The sequence below is a fragment of the Hippocampus guttulatus genome, chromosome 8 (genome assembly GCF_054856545.1).
Source record: "Hippocampus guttulatus isolate MCC_2025c chromosome 8, RoL_Hgut_1.0, whole genome shotgun sequence".
Lineage (NCBI taxonomy): Eukaryota > Metazoa > Chordata > Actinopteri > Syngnathiformes > Syngnathidae > Hippocampus > Hippocampus guttulatus.
This window is the reverse complement of record NC_141268.1, coordinates 7,335,957-7,350,235: the sequence shown is the minus strand read 5'-3', so window position 1 is coordinate 7,350,235 and position 14,279 is coordinate 7,335,957. Positions and strand designations below refer to the sequence as shown.

Sequence of the window (14,279 nt, the reverse complement as noted above, 5' to 3'; positions counted from 1 at the left end):
CAAACCAAACTGTAATCTTTCATTTGACAGTCCGCCATGTTATTTTAACCATGCTTTGGCCGGTCAACCAGTCTATCAGTCACTCTGTCAGCCCGTCCGTCAATCAATCCCTACCCACATGTCCACCAGATGAAAAATCCAACGTAAAATGATAAATGGAGTGCCCTGTCTATCACTGTATCCACATCACACAGCGGTTGCCTAAACACACATAACCCACATATATTTCACAGACACAATGTTTGCAAGCCAAGGTGTGACAGTAATGATTTTGGTTGAAATTGACTGTCAGAATAAAATACTCTTCACTTCAAGCAAACCTTCTTGACGTTTGTATTCACATACTGTATGTTTACAACTCTTTAAATACAAAGTTACTCAAAATCAATTGTTGCAGAATTTCAAGGGGTCTAAGAATAATTAAAACGTGAAAATAACAACAACAACAAAAAATAAAAGGTGTCAGAAAGGTGGCCTTAAAGTGACAAGGGGTGGGCATTACCACCTGTGGCCACTAGGTAGCTCTGCCCCTGAGTATGAGCGTCTGTGCTCCACCTACACCTAGAAAAACAAGCTCTCCACACATAAGCAGTTAACAGTCTGCCAAAAAGCAGCAACTACCAGTCTGTCTCAACAAACCTCTGCAATTGATTGTTTTAACATGAAGACAGATTATCAACGCACTTTTCGTTTAGATGCAAAAAGCCCCCAGAAAGTGCTCTACGTGCAGGGGACGACTTTGAAGGCAAACCTGCGCAGGTAAGCAACAGGTGTGAATGTGGATCACATGTTGCTGAGTTGACATATGTCTCATGAAAATGTAATGCTTTCTGCTTGCTTTCAATGGTGATTTCTTTTTTTTTTTTTTTGATTTTATTCTCCCCAACATCCTCCAAGTTTACAGTAGTCCTGTGACTGTATTGAAACTTGTCGCTATCCTATGTGCATGTGCAGAGATACATTATTCATACTGGCTAATGTTCTGTTATTTAAAAGTAAACTCCACAATGACGGCAAAATACCTTGTAAGTCATCATATTTATTTTGGGCCTGTTTGATTTCTTTTTCAATTTATGTAACTTGTTGCTTGGCAAAAGTTGTGCTCTAAAAAAAAAAAAAAAAAAAAAAAGACTTGCACCAATACCAGTATTAGTATCAGTCTTGATACAGTATGTCTTTACTCATAAAAATCCTCCGATACTATTACATTGATACTACTTTATGAGCATGTTATACACGAATGACCATACTTTGTTCGCTGAATACAAACAATGCTATGCAAGATGGAAGACAAACTCTGCTTAGGTAGCGATGGAGGCCACCGCCCTGTAACGTTTTTCTGCATCTCTTATCTACTTCATATACTCCTTTTAAATAGTGCCCACTAGTGTTCAAACTGTGAAATCACATACAGTAATTGAAATGAGAAATGTGTGAAAAGACATACTGTAAGTCTCACTAATGACAGTTTGTCACTTTAAAAACGTATTTTTTTGTGAAAATTATGCTGTGTCCAAGATTTTTTTTTCTGTTTATGAATGATATTTCGTTGAAATAATCCTTTTTAACACATTTTCATCGCAATTGTAAGAGGTCACGGTATTATGAAGTAGTGGTACTCAATATCAGCAAATCTTCTAATATATTCATATGCAGTCAGGTGTCGACACAAACAAAAATAAACAAAGTGCTCCATGGCACTGTTGCCACGCAGAGCAGAGAAAGTATGGGAAAGTGATGGCAGCCCCAGATTGTCATTAGCATTTGCTAAGTTAGTTTTTTTTTTGGGGGGGGGGGGACCCATCCTTTGTTATCTGCTGAAAAACTCACCTATTTGCTTTTGTGCATAAGTCATAGCACTAAAAGTATGACATCTTGACATCTTGGTGTCATGATATTATACTGTATGTTGAAGCGAAATGAGAAATTTAATTTCCATAAAAGGAGCGCTTTATGGGCATCATCATGTCATCAACCCGTTGTCTGATCAGTTATCATGGCTTACACAGGAAGCACGTTAACCTGTTTTGTCAATTGATCTTCCCTGTATAGCGGATTACTCAATCACTGTTCATGAACACTAACTGAAACTTTACCCTGAAATACATGTTTGGGTGTTTTTTCAACTCTAACTGGGAATTTCTGAATATGGGAGTATGCCAGAGACCCACTAAGGCCAAATAACCACTGGAAACAAATTTTCTTAAATGCTGTAATATGCACAAATACACAATAAATAAACACGTAACGCATATCACATTAATATTCAACCGAAGTGCAGCTTGGGGAAAAAATATTCATGATTGATACAAAGTGAATGAGAGGATAGAAGAAAAAGAGATGCGGGTGGGAGGTGGCGGGTGGTGGGGGTGGACGGTGGACGGGCTATCATACAACCAAGTGGGTGGAGTCCATTCCACTTGTCCGGCCAATCACAGTCCAGGGCTTAACTACAGGCTTGTCCCAGCTTTTACTAGTCACTTGTTGTTAAGGCCAGGGTTGGTTGGTCCAGTCCAAAGAGAGCCACCTGGACTGAGTGCACCGGCAGGAGCCATGATTCGCCCCCGCACTCTTAGAGTAGATTATGATAAAACTGCAAACGTCGTATGCGTGGTTGGGTCTGCACTTCATGTGGCCCTGAACAGGTAGGTCAGAGAAAAAAAAATCTCCAAATAATCAGCTCTCTTGACATTTCAATTGGGAAATGCACACTTTAGGTACCCCGGCACACGTGATGAGATCCTTTCCAAGAGACGGGTGTGTCTATACAAAGATTATAATACTCCTATTATATTTGTTTTTCTGGGGGCAGGGTGGGGGTGGTTATTTTTTTGAAGAATGTGTTTGATGCTGTGTTGTAGTGTGCATACCCTATCACGTGGGAGCTGTTGCATTTTGGTTTCCTAGCGACTTGTGCGGTTCAAAAACTACAAACATAGCAATCATCTCAATGAATTGGATAAATTTAGGCCCCATTAAACATGGGAAATGCTTTCCAGGAGGACAATTCTTCCCTAATTTCTACATTCAAAATACTTTCTCATGTATTATTCACTTATATTCCTTTTTTAAAGTCATTAAAAACTGGCAAATCAATTTTTTTGTACTTGAGGTACAGAAATGAACTTTTCTACAATATTCTAATTCATTGAGATACACCTGTCAGAATAAACTTAAATAAGTACCTCTATGAGATATCCTCTTGTTTTTGATATGGCTGTAATTTAAACTCTGACTCTGTACATATTGCTGTGGGCACTATCATAAGTGGTTTAAAGCCTTCTCTAAAAATGCTGTTTTGAAGGGAGGATATGACATACTTGTTTCTTATTTTTGCTATCAACATGAAATGCGCAACTACAAGTCAATATGCAGATGCTGCTGCTGGCAACACAGTCAAACAGGCCGTCTATTGTTACAGTGCAAACACGAGAGACTTTGTTGTCGCATAGAAATGCATCTGCCGTGCCAAACGCCAGCCGACGCAGCACATCCGAGCCGAGACTGGATTACCCAGCAAATGCAAAACGGTGCACTCATGTGAAGGGCCAGCCACTGAAATATATTTCTCTCCAAGTGTGTCGCTTGCTACTGCCACTGGGCCTGCGTGTCCACACGATGCACAGCAAGAATGCTACAAGCAAGCGAGGGCATGTTTTTTTTTGTTTTTTTGAGAGAGAATGTCTCGCATGGGGGTAATTCCCACCGCAAAACGGCTGCTCCAGGAAATGAGGGAGGAGATGGCGTTTGACGATAGCGTCTGTTGTGCAAACAACGAGGCCCTGAAGGCACCTTGAATCAGGTTTCGCAAGAGCGAATTCAGTTAAACACATTTGTTTACCCTTGATTGCCTTGTGGTCTCTTCGCAATGTGTATGTTAGGTAGTCCGTAAACCTCCTACCATCCACAAAATTACTTGCACACGTGTTGAATGAGAGCCAGTTGTGTCAAAAATGGAGGCAAATTATGCTTTGGATTGACATGTAATAATATGTTTAGGCCTCGAGCATCAGGTGGTCCAAGGGCGGTTTTGGATTTGCTTTATTTATTTATTTCATTAAAAGTGTTTGCGTGGACTTCAAGAATGCCAAAAATAACTGTTTGGAAAATAAAATTGTACATTCAGTCATTTATTTTCTGATCCGCTTATCGTCACAAGGGTCGTGGGGGGTCCTGGAGCCTATCCCGGCCATCTTCAGGCAGTAGGCAGGGGACACCCTGAACCGGTTGGCAGCCAATCACAGGGCACACAGAGGCCAACAACCATCCGCGCTCACAGTCACACTTAGGGACAATTTTGAGTGTTCAATCAGCCTGCCATGCATGTTTTTGAGAATGTGGGAGGAAACCGGAGTACCCGGAGGAAACTCAAGCAGGCCCGGGGAGAACATGCAAACTCCACACAGGAGGGCCGGAGCTGGAATTGAACCTTGTACCTCTGCACTGTGAGGTCGAAAATTGGACAGTAAACTTTTATTAGTCAAAGCAGATACATTACGATATGCAACAGGTTATAAAGTGATACAGCAATGTTGTAAAAAGTCAAGTCTTTATTCCAAAAACTAGAGAAGCAAACAGTTAAATACTAAAACGCAAAAACTGGGGGACAAAACACAGGAAATAATGAACCAAAAGCTATGGTGTAAAGGAAAATAAATAAAAACACCGCAATAAAAGGGAAGTGGGAGCAGGGAGCTTTGCCAAGAAACACACCTAAACCTCACAGTAAAAGGAGTGTAAAAATAAAGGCCCAACAAGGACTGAATCATAATCATGAGCGAGGCGGGATGCAGATGATAGGTAATTGACTCGCACAAACTAACAAAAGGAACTATTTGGTGTGGGCGAAGGTCTGAAGACTGAAATCTGATCATTACCAGTAGCTTCCAGGTAACCCTTGCTCGCGCCACTGCACCATTTGCTAAAATCAAGGGGAAAAAAAACACAACAGTCAACTGACCTTCAATACGATATGATAGGGACTGAGTCATAGAAAACAAAAGTCAAGTCTGGTCACTCTTTGAAGTCACCACTCTCCCATTGATTCAAATCCACTTCATATGGTTTATCGATGCCACGTTGTCAAGCCCTTTTTGAAATATAACTTGACTATCGCAGCATGCAAGGAAGGTGGGAAGTCGGACTTTCTGACTTCTGACCAGGAAAAGTAGAGTGACCCTTTGAACTAGGATGTCCGAGTTGCGAAGTCAGAAAAAAAGGACTCCTGTTATGGTTCCGGACCAGGAGCGGATTCCAAAAACCCAGACAACGTTAAGAGCAGGTCCAAAAAAGGTTTATTCATGAAATAAAGTCATGCGACCGCAACATAAATCGCTGGGAACAACCGAGGGCTCAATAACGCTTCGAACAAATCCGCTCATTGTCTGTTTGATTCAGGTTAAAAACGGCATATTTTCCCCAACCCTATCATAAAGATCTTTAAAAGCATTTTGACACAATTTTTCCAAATGTTGTTCTTGCATTGTACGTTGTCTTCGTAATTTGAGTTTGCTCGTTTTAATTTCTTTCCTTTGCTTTTACAATTTTCATAATTCTCTGGCGTGCCAATGCTTTCAAATGTAATCTTGCGGGGCACACTGTGTATGAATTGCACGCTTTTAATAAAGCTGCCTTGCCTTGTCAAATGTGGTCCACAGGAGCGCACCTCCCAACTCCACGTTCTTCTCAGTCAAATGTACTCCCAATGTTCAGTACACCATTGACCCACCAACCCAGGTGACCTCTCACCTCTCCCCCATCACCCTTGATGGAAAGTCAGTGCTGCTCATTACGATGAGCAGTGCCAGCCAACATGAGAACGACAGTAAGGTAACAGGACAGGAGTGAAGCTGCATGTGACGGTGAAGATGATTTTAATACTGTTTTGCGTAAACCTGCCTTGTGTTTTTATTTTGCAAGCTTACTGTCAGATATTACGGGCAGAATAAAGAAGTTTTGAGCAATGCCATCCTGCACCTGACAGCACTCGGTAGGCTAAGACATGATCAAACATATTTGGTGACAAAATGTTGTGTACAGTATTTCTTTTACATTTCAATCACATGAAACTTGTTTGTCAAACAGAGATCTCTCTTGATGTGGATGCTGACCGAGATGGCGTTGTGGAGAAAAACAACCCCAATAAGGTGAACTCAAGTGCCAACATGACTACTCTGACCAAATTAAATTAACTAGTATTGGCTTTGGTCAAGTGCCATTCATTTCCAGTCTGGACACAAACGGGTGAACATCACTCACTGGCTCTGGAGGCAGTGATGTTTCTCCGAAAATACCATAAAAATGTGCTACATTTTCTGCAAGTCTGTAAAGTTAAAAAAAATATTTAAATGGTCGCATCGCTCTCAGTTGTCATGGAAACCAAAGTTAGCCTTATTTCATGGGACATAACCACCCACCGTAACCAACCATTGATGCATCGCAGCTCGAGTATGACGTTTCAATAAATGTGCCATTCTCAAAACCCTGACAACTCATATACGTTTCAATTTCGAACTTTTATATCGATTCGCTACGTGACAAACAAGAAGATGTCAAACTGATTTTTCGTAGGTGCGAAACAACTACTACCATAACGTGTAAGTGTTAAATGACTACTTCTCTGACTAAATCAAAGCAGAGCATTAAATGCTTTTTAAAGACAGATATATTCTGAGTACAGACACACCTATTAAATTGTCAGTCAGTGTAAAAACCTCAAGGCCAAAATCTGAATGCAAGTCGCAGCACGATACCATGCGTTTTGCTGAAATGATACATTTCAACTCCAGCCAACTGTTGCAGGATTTATATGTTCCTGGAGGTATTTACGAGAGAAAAGAATGATACTGTAGGTTTACAGTAAAAGGATAAAGGAAGATGTAATAAATAGAATACTGCTTTTGCGATTCGGTGGTCGACTGATTCGCGCGTCGGCCTCACAATACAGAGGGGGCAGGGTTCGATTCTGGCTCCGGCCTTCCTGTGTGGAGTTTGCATGTTCTCCACATGCCTGCGTGGGTTTCCTCCCACATTCCAAAAACATGCGTGGCAGGTTAATGGAACACTCTAAATTGTCCCTAGGTATGAGATGGTTATTCATCTATGTGTGCCCTGAGATTGGCTGGAAACCAATTCAGGGTGTCCCCGCCTATTGCCCAAAGACAGCTGGGATAGGCTCCAGCATGTCTGAGACCCTCGTGAGGATAAGCGAATTAGAAAATGGATGGATGGATACTGATTATACTTTTGCTCTTAGGGGTCTTGGAAATGGGGTCCCGATGGACATGGAGCCGTCCTATTGGTCAACTGTGATTCTGAGCGACGCTATGCCAAAAAACTTGACACCGAGGTGGACTACATTGCCAAATTATCTGGTAAAGAAGATGCACCACCCCTCCGTTTCTTTATCCTACTGAAGGACATATTTCAAAAGCAAGTACATACCTACAAACACAGCCAGGGGTATTCTGTTTTAATTAATAGCTTAGGTAGGTAGTTTTATTGTAGTTGTCATTTGTACAAGTGTACTGATACATTGTATCAAACATATTGTATTTTTTAATACTTTAGATACATTATTTAGATCCAGTGAACCCCAGCGCGCAAATTTGTTTTTTTCCTGTGGAACCTATACTCAGGCATTCGCAGAAAAATACCCAAACTGAAATTCACATCTTTTTCTTATTCCTCTGTAATGCCCTTAGATCTTACAAGATGGCGCCAAAGCCCTTGTGAATACAAAAGTAGTAATTGGTGTCAAAGAAGACTCATTGGAGTGATACACCTCGATTGAGACATTAACTGCTTTAGCCTGGGTTGTTAGTGGAAAGTACAGAGTCATGCATGTCAAATCCGTAAAGCCGATGTCATAATTGAATGTAAAATCCTTTGAAAGAGTTTTGGGATCCTCACATACTCCAGCTGCTTCCCACATTCCAAAAAAATTAATGTTAGGTTCACTGAAGACTCTAAATTTTTCATTGGTGCGAAATGTTTTTTTTCTACATATATGCCCTGCTTGGGATTGTAATTACCTTTGACTGTAATGGGGACAAGCATATGGGAAAATGGATGGAAGGACTGAGGTGTACCTAATGCTGTGGCCTTTCTGTGCAGATCTCCGGGACATGTCTGAGATGGTTTTGCGGACGCGAGGACCCGCCAAGCTCCCGGACGGCTACAAGCTCACCATGCACATCTCTCAGAGCGATGCGGAGAGCATCAGAGTCTACAGTCCCAGGCCTCACTCGTACAGCAACTTCCTGTGTGAGTAACAAAAACGAACGCATTGTGAATCGTGTGAGCTGTTTTAATAAAATGAACAAAAATATGTCTTTATTTCAGCCGGCGTATCGAGCGGCTTTACGACAGTGCTGACGAGCCGCGTGTTGTCCGGGCAAGTGCCATACCTCGGGGGTGTAGCCGAGACCAGCTTTTACGTGGAGGGTCTCAGGTTTCCGGACAAGGACTTTGATGGGCTCATCACGATCAACCTTAGTCTGCTGGAGCCCATCTGTAGAGTACGTGAGAGTAAATTCTGGGGGACCCAGAATCATGTTATTCTTAGCTAACTTCTCGCTTATGATGACAGGGTCTTCCCGAGACCCCCATTTTCACAGACACAGTTGTGTTCAGAGTGGCACCGTGGATCATGACTCCAAACACCCTGCGGCCTGTTGAGGTGTTTGTGTGCAGGTAAAAAAATCAATAAAGAAGCATCATGTAGGTGGCACAGTGGGCGATTGGTTAGCACGCCGGAGTCACAATGTAGAGGTCCAGGTTTCGAATCCGGGCTCCGGCCTTGCTGTGTGGAGTTTGCTTGTTCTCCCCGTGCCTGTGTGGGTGTTCTTTGGGTACTGCGGTTTCCTCCCACATTCCAACTACATACATGGCAGGCTAATGGAACACCCTAAATTGCCCCTAGGGGTGATTATGAGCATGAATGGTTGTTCGTCAATGTGTGCCCTGCGATTGGCTGGCAACCGGTTCAGGGTGTACCCCACCTATGGCCCGAAGACAGCTGGAATAGGCTCCAGCATGCCTGCGGCCCTTGTGAGGATAAGCTGTTCGAATAATGGATGGATGGATGAAACATAATCTATTCATGACAATTGTGTATTCTTCTCATGTTTTGCAAAATATTGTCTCTCTTTTTCACTGTCTGCCGCTCAGCACCTCGGACAACTACGGCTTCCTGAAAGGAATGAAGAATCTTGTGTTGAACAGCGGCCACAAACTCAACATCTGTCACGAGTATATGAACAGAGGCGACCGCTGGATGCAAGTAAGATCAGGAAATGATGCTGTTTGGATAAATTGGGTGCTTATTCATGTGTAAATCCAAATTTTCAACTGTAGTCCCTAACATTTTAACATGATAGCCAGTGGGCAGGCACATCAACAGAATTGCCTTGATTTTTCTTTTTATATTATTATTATTTATTCAGTTGCGGAGAGTCCCTGCTTGTTAATAGGCAGAATTCACCGGGCACAACCATTTGAACCCTTTGAAGAGGTTGTCCTCATTAGGGTGGCTGGTGAGTTGGAGCCTGTCCAAGTTGACTTTGAGTCAAGTGACAGACTGGGCTGGTCGCCAGCCAATCACAGGGCACATCAGGACAAACAACCACTCACACCAATTTAGACTTCAATAAACCTAACAAATGTCTTTGCTATATTGAAGGTATCTAGAAACGTCTCACACAAGCTCAGGGAAGACATACAAACACATACTGTAGGAAGTCCAGACCTGAGATGTGGACCCAGGATGTCAGCAATAAGAGTAAAAAACTAGTCCATAGGTCACTGTGCTTCCATTTGGTCACTTATTTTATTTAATCTAAATTAAGGCCATTTTTCCCTAGGATGAGCTGGAGTTTGGTTACATTGAAGCACCGCATCAACGCTTTCCTGTGGTATTGGATTCCCCCAGAGATGGAAAACTTCTAGATTTTCCATACAGTGAACTACTGGTGAGCGACGTCAGGTCTTCCTTGAATGCTTAACATTATAGTCCCTGTCAAGTGAAAATAAATATGTCACACATAAATGTGAAACAACACAGAGAATACAACCTTGCCAAATTTGAAATATTAAAAAAGATCAGCTAGTATAGTATATAAAATGAGGCTTTAAAATCATGAAAACACGAATTGCGACAGTTCAGTACTACCAGTTCTCAGTCTTAACATGTTTTCATCAGTCGTCTTAAAACAGTGTGCGTTGTATTTCAAAATGCATCTTTGAATTCACTTTAGAGACTCATTTAATGTTACATTTGGTAATAATCTTTTCAGGGTCCTGACTTTGGCTACGTTACGAGAATGGCCCTGAGGAAAGATGTGAGCAGTTTGGACTCGTTCGGCAACCTGGAGGTCAGTCCTCCCGTCACGGTCAACGGAAAAGAGTATCCATTGGGAAGAATCATCATCGGCGTGGCATTTCCCACGTAGGCCTGCTTTAGATCACCTTTTTTTGGGGGTGGGGGGTAGAAATCTTTGACGAGACAGAGCAATTCTGAAAAACGTTGTCTTTTATTTCAGAACCACTAAAGGACGGAACATGACCAAAGTGGTTCAGGACTTCCTGTGGGCACAGAAGGTCCAAGAGCCTATTGCCTTGTTTTCTGACTGGCTGGTCGTTGGCCACGTGGATGAATTCATGACCTTTGTTCCCGCACCAGACAGAAAGGTAAAATCAAAAGATGTCTTAGGTTACATTTACACCACATGGTTTACAAGACACAGTTCCTATTTTTTGTTGTCGTTTGCTTTCTAGTGCCACGATGAGATTATGCTTGATGTATGGCAGCGTAAACCAAAAAAATAAAAATAAAATTGCATGAAACTAGATATGCAGATGGTTTTCAAGCCTCCTCCAAATGTTAGGCTACATTCATGGGACAATTGTACCCCAAAAAATGAATATATAAATTTAAAAAAAAAGAAAAAATATAGTTGATGTCCACCTTATGTTTTGAAATGATTGTTGATATAAATAGCTCATGATTTTTAAGTTGTATCGAAATCTTGGAATTTTACAATTGTTTTTTGTAAAATTCCAAGATTTACGACATGCTTCCATCCACTGACTTGCTGTTCTATTTTTTCTTCAAGGCTGGCATGACGCCACGGTGCACACACTAAGACAGTGTTGTTGTTTTTGTCTGTTGCATCGTCACTGGCAGGGCTTTCGGCTGCTGCTGGCTAGTCCGGACGCGGGTTACAAGCTCTTCAGAGGCCTAAAGAACAACGGTCATGGACAGGCCAAACTCTTTGAGGGTACGTCTGTACTTTAGTGCAATTTTTTTGTTTTTGTCCTAAAAGTGCAAAACAATCTACTTCCTCAAAGGTCGGAATGACCAAAAGCCAATCACAGTGGATGAGATACTCGAAGACGAAGGATTCCAAGCTGAGAACAACTACGTGCAGGTGAGTCGCATTATAAACTAGCTGTAAGCATCCAAGAAGTAATACTTTTAATGCGGAGATCCAACAAAATAGACATACAGAACCCAAAAATAAAGTATGTCTACTCACCCTTTGAAGGTGCCAGATAAGCATGTTTAAGAAACCGAGAAGTTGATTGATGAGATTTGAAGCTGTGGACTGGCTCTTATGGGCTTCACTGGAAGAACTTAATGCATGAATTTATTTCAAGCTGTTTTATATTGCTACCCTTGCCAGTTCCTCTGATATGAGTTTTTCAAAAGTGACACAGACTTATGAAACACTCAAGTGTATTTGAATGATTGTCCTTTATGTTTTTGTTCTGTGCCTTGTTATTGCTGCGGGTGATCTGAACGTGCTGTAGAAAAAGATTTGAGTTGAGACCGTTTTTTGGTTTGTTTTCTGTGCCTCTTTGTTCAGAGCTGCATCGACTGGAACCGAGATGTGCTGAAACGAGAGCTCGGCCTGGACGACGGCGATATCATCGACCTGCCCATCCTCTTCAAGTTAGAACAGGACATTGACTATGAGTTTCGAGCAGTCGCCTTCTACCCCGACATGGTACAAAGAAAAAAATATTGAAGTGATATTTACCCCCTTAGGACAGTTTTTTTCCACTGGCTGTATTTTTCAGTATTTCACTTCTATCTGTCAAGTCCAACGCCAACATTCACATGCTGGCCGACTAGATGGCATGCCAAACATGACAAAGTAAAAATGAAGCACAAGACATTCCACAGTTGATCTAAAAATAGGCAAAGTAAGAATAAATAAAATAGTGACGTAAAATACACAAAAACATAAACATAGCAATGGCAGTAAATTACTCACTCTGTCTGTATTCATGGAAAATGTAGCCAAAAAGCAGCAACGATCGATAATTTAGAGCAATCACCTCTTCCAAAGAATCCATCTTTTTTCTCAACATCATAAAAAATGGTTTAGAATGACAAACAAAGCAGCCTAACATGCACTGGCTGACATGATGTTGAAGCAACTGCTCTATTTTGTCATTGTAATGCAGATTTCCAGCATGTTACAGTATGTGACACACTTTTCACTGTCTTGTGAAGCTGAACCATGATTGATCGTTACCTGAGCCCTGGTCATTTTCACTCGGCAGCAAGCGGCAAAATGTCCACCCCCTGAGATGGACAAAAACATGTGGATTTTACCGCTTCACTCAAATTCCACAAATGCAATATTAATCAGAATCTCGTGTTACAGCATAAAACATATTCTTATAGAGAACATTATTGGATTGACTTCCCCTTTAAAATAGCCCATGGCTCAAGAAGCATATTATATTGTATATTGTATATTATCCAGGTGAATATGATCGTGCTGGGGAAAAGTCTTGGCATTCCCAAGCCCTTTGGCCCCAAGGTGAACGGCTGCTGCGCCCTGGAGGCGGAGATGTGCTCCCTGATGGAGGGCCTGGGACTCACCTGTACCTTCATTGACGACTTTGCCTCCTACCACCGGCTCCTGGGTGAGGTCCACTGCGGCTCCAACGTGCGCAGGGAAGGGTTTGACTTCAAGTGGTGGGACCTGGACATGTGAATTGAGCAGCCCAGTACTGGGACACATCACTGCGATGGTTTTTTTATTTCATTAAACATCTCTGTTGTCTTTATTTACAATGAGGATGCAAAGTAATACTATATGTACAAGCGAGACCTTTCAAGAAGCAGACGATGACAGAAGTACAATCATTTTAAAACAGCGCACTTTTCGGATCGACCACTGTAAAAAGCACGGGCCAGACGCATGGATGTGCTATTTTGTTCAGCCACAAGGAGGCGCAAACTATCTACGCTTCAATTGAGCAGGTTCAGTTCAAGTAAAATCAAAGTTTGAGCTCAATCATTTGAGCGCCCCCCCCCCTGCATTTGTCAAACCTTTTTACATTTGTCAAACCGTTTTACACAAAATGGGGAAAGTACAGTAGATCCGCAAAAGGGAGCATGATGTGCCTTGTGTGTTACATTCAGGAACTTCCAGAAAGACGAGTACTCACAAGACACAATCATTTGGAAAGGCAACCTCAAGATTAGTCACAGTGTTGTTCCAAAAAATCCACTTGACAAACACAAAACTAAGGAGTTCCTATGGAAAGCCACTTGAACGTTTATTTGATATCCCACTAGTGCACTTAGCTGTCCACGAACAAGTGGCACACGACTTTCCACTGTTACCTTCCACGACTGCATGACATTTCTCCGCACAAGTGCTGTGGAACTAAAGTTACGAGTGAAGCTAAACGCTGCACTTGTTGACACCTGGATTACAAGTATTCCCAGTGACATAACATATTACTGATTAAGGAACAAGAAGTTAATAACCTACAACAATTTAAGAAACCAAATCAGTAGGTAACTGAGAAAAAAGCGAAGGGGAACAGTAGTCGAACCAAGTATATTACCAAAACGTAATGATTGGAGAATGTCACAAAAATTTGCCATTGCGAACAAGGGGCAGCTAAATCCAAACAAATGTAAACCACCAGGAAGCGTGACGTTCTCAGACCGTTGTGCGAACAAAATGTTTGTAGGCAGTGCACAGAAATGTCATGCAGTAGTAAAAAAAAATCACTAGTGTACTAACTTGTCTTATTAGTGAGGACAAGGAGCGTACTAGTACTATAGTTCAGGGATGATTCAGTGCACAAGCAGGATAACAAATAAATGCTCCTACGGCTCCCAATAAGTGTCTTATGTCGCAACTCTTTGACACTGGAGAGTTAAATAAAATGTGTGTACATTGCACGAGGAGATGAATAAAACGGGGATCACAGGTACAACCAATGTGGCACCAGAGGATTTTTTTCTT

At 41.8% G+C, this 14,279-nt stretch overlaps 1 protein-coding gene across 2 annotated transcripts; it reads left to right on the top strand.

Annotated features, from left to right (window-relative positions):
- Positions 1–605: 605 nt before the first annotated feature.
- Positions 606–14,254, top strand: padi2 (peptidyl arginine deiminase, type II). Of its 2 annotated transcripts, none has more exons than XM_086117465.1 (16): positions 606–759; positions 5,658–5,829; positions 5,920–5,989; positions 6,085–6,146; positions 7,256–7,373; positions 8,116–8,265; positions 8,344–8,519; positions 8,591–8,694; positions 9,172–9,283; positions 9,864–9,971; positions 10,296–10,447; positions 10,542–10,689; positions 11,186–11,279; positions 11,350–11,429; positions 11,868–12,008; positions 12,777–14,254. In XM_086117465.1, exons 1-16 carry the CDS (start codon positions 662–664, stop codon positions 13,008–13,010), a joined length of 2,019 nt encoding a protein of 672 aa, XP_085973591.1. In that variant the 5' UTR covers positions 606–661; the 3' UTR covers positions 13,011–14,254. The 2 variants fall into 2 exon arrangements, with proteins under 2 accessions (XP_085973591.1, XP_085973592.1); XM_086117466.1 differs by lacking the exon at positions 606–759 and adding an exon at positions 2,499–2,645.
- Positions 14,255–14,279: the final 25 nt, after the last annotated feature.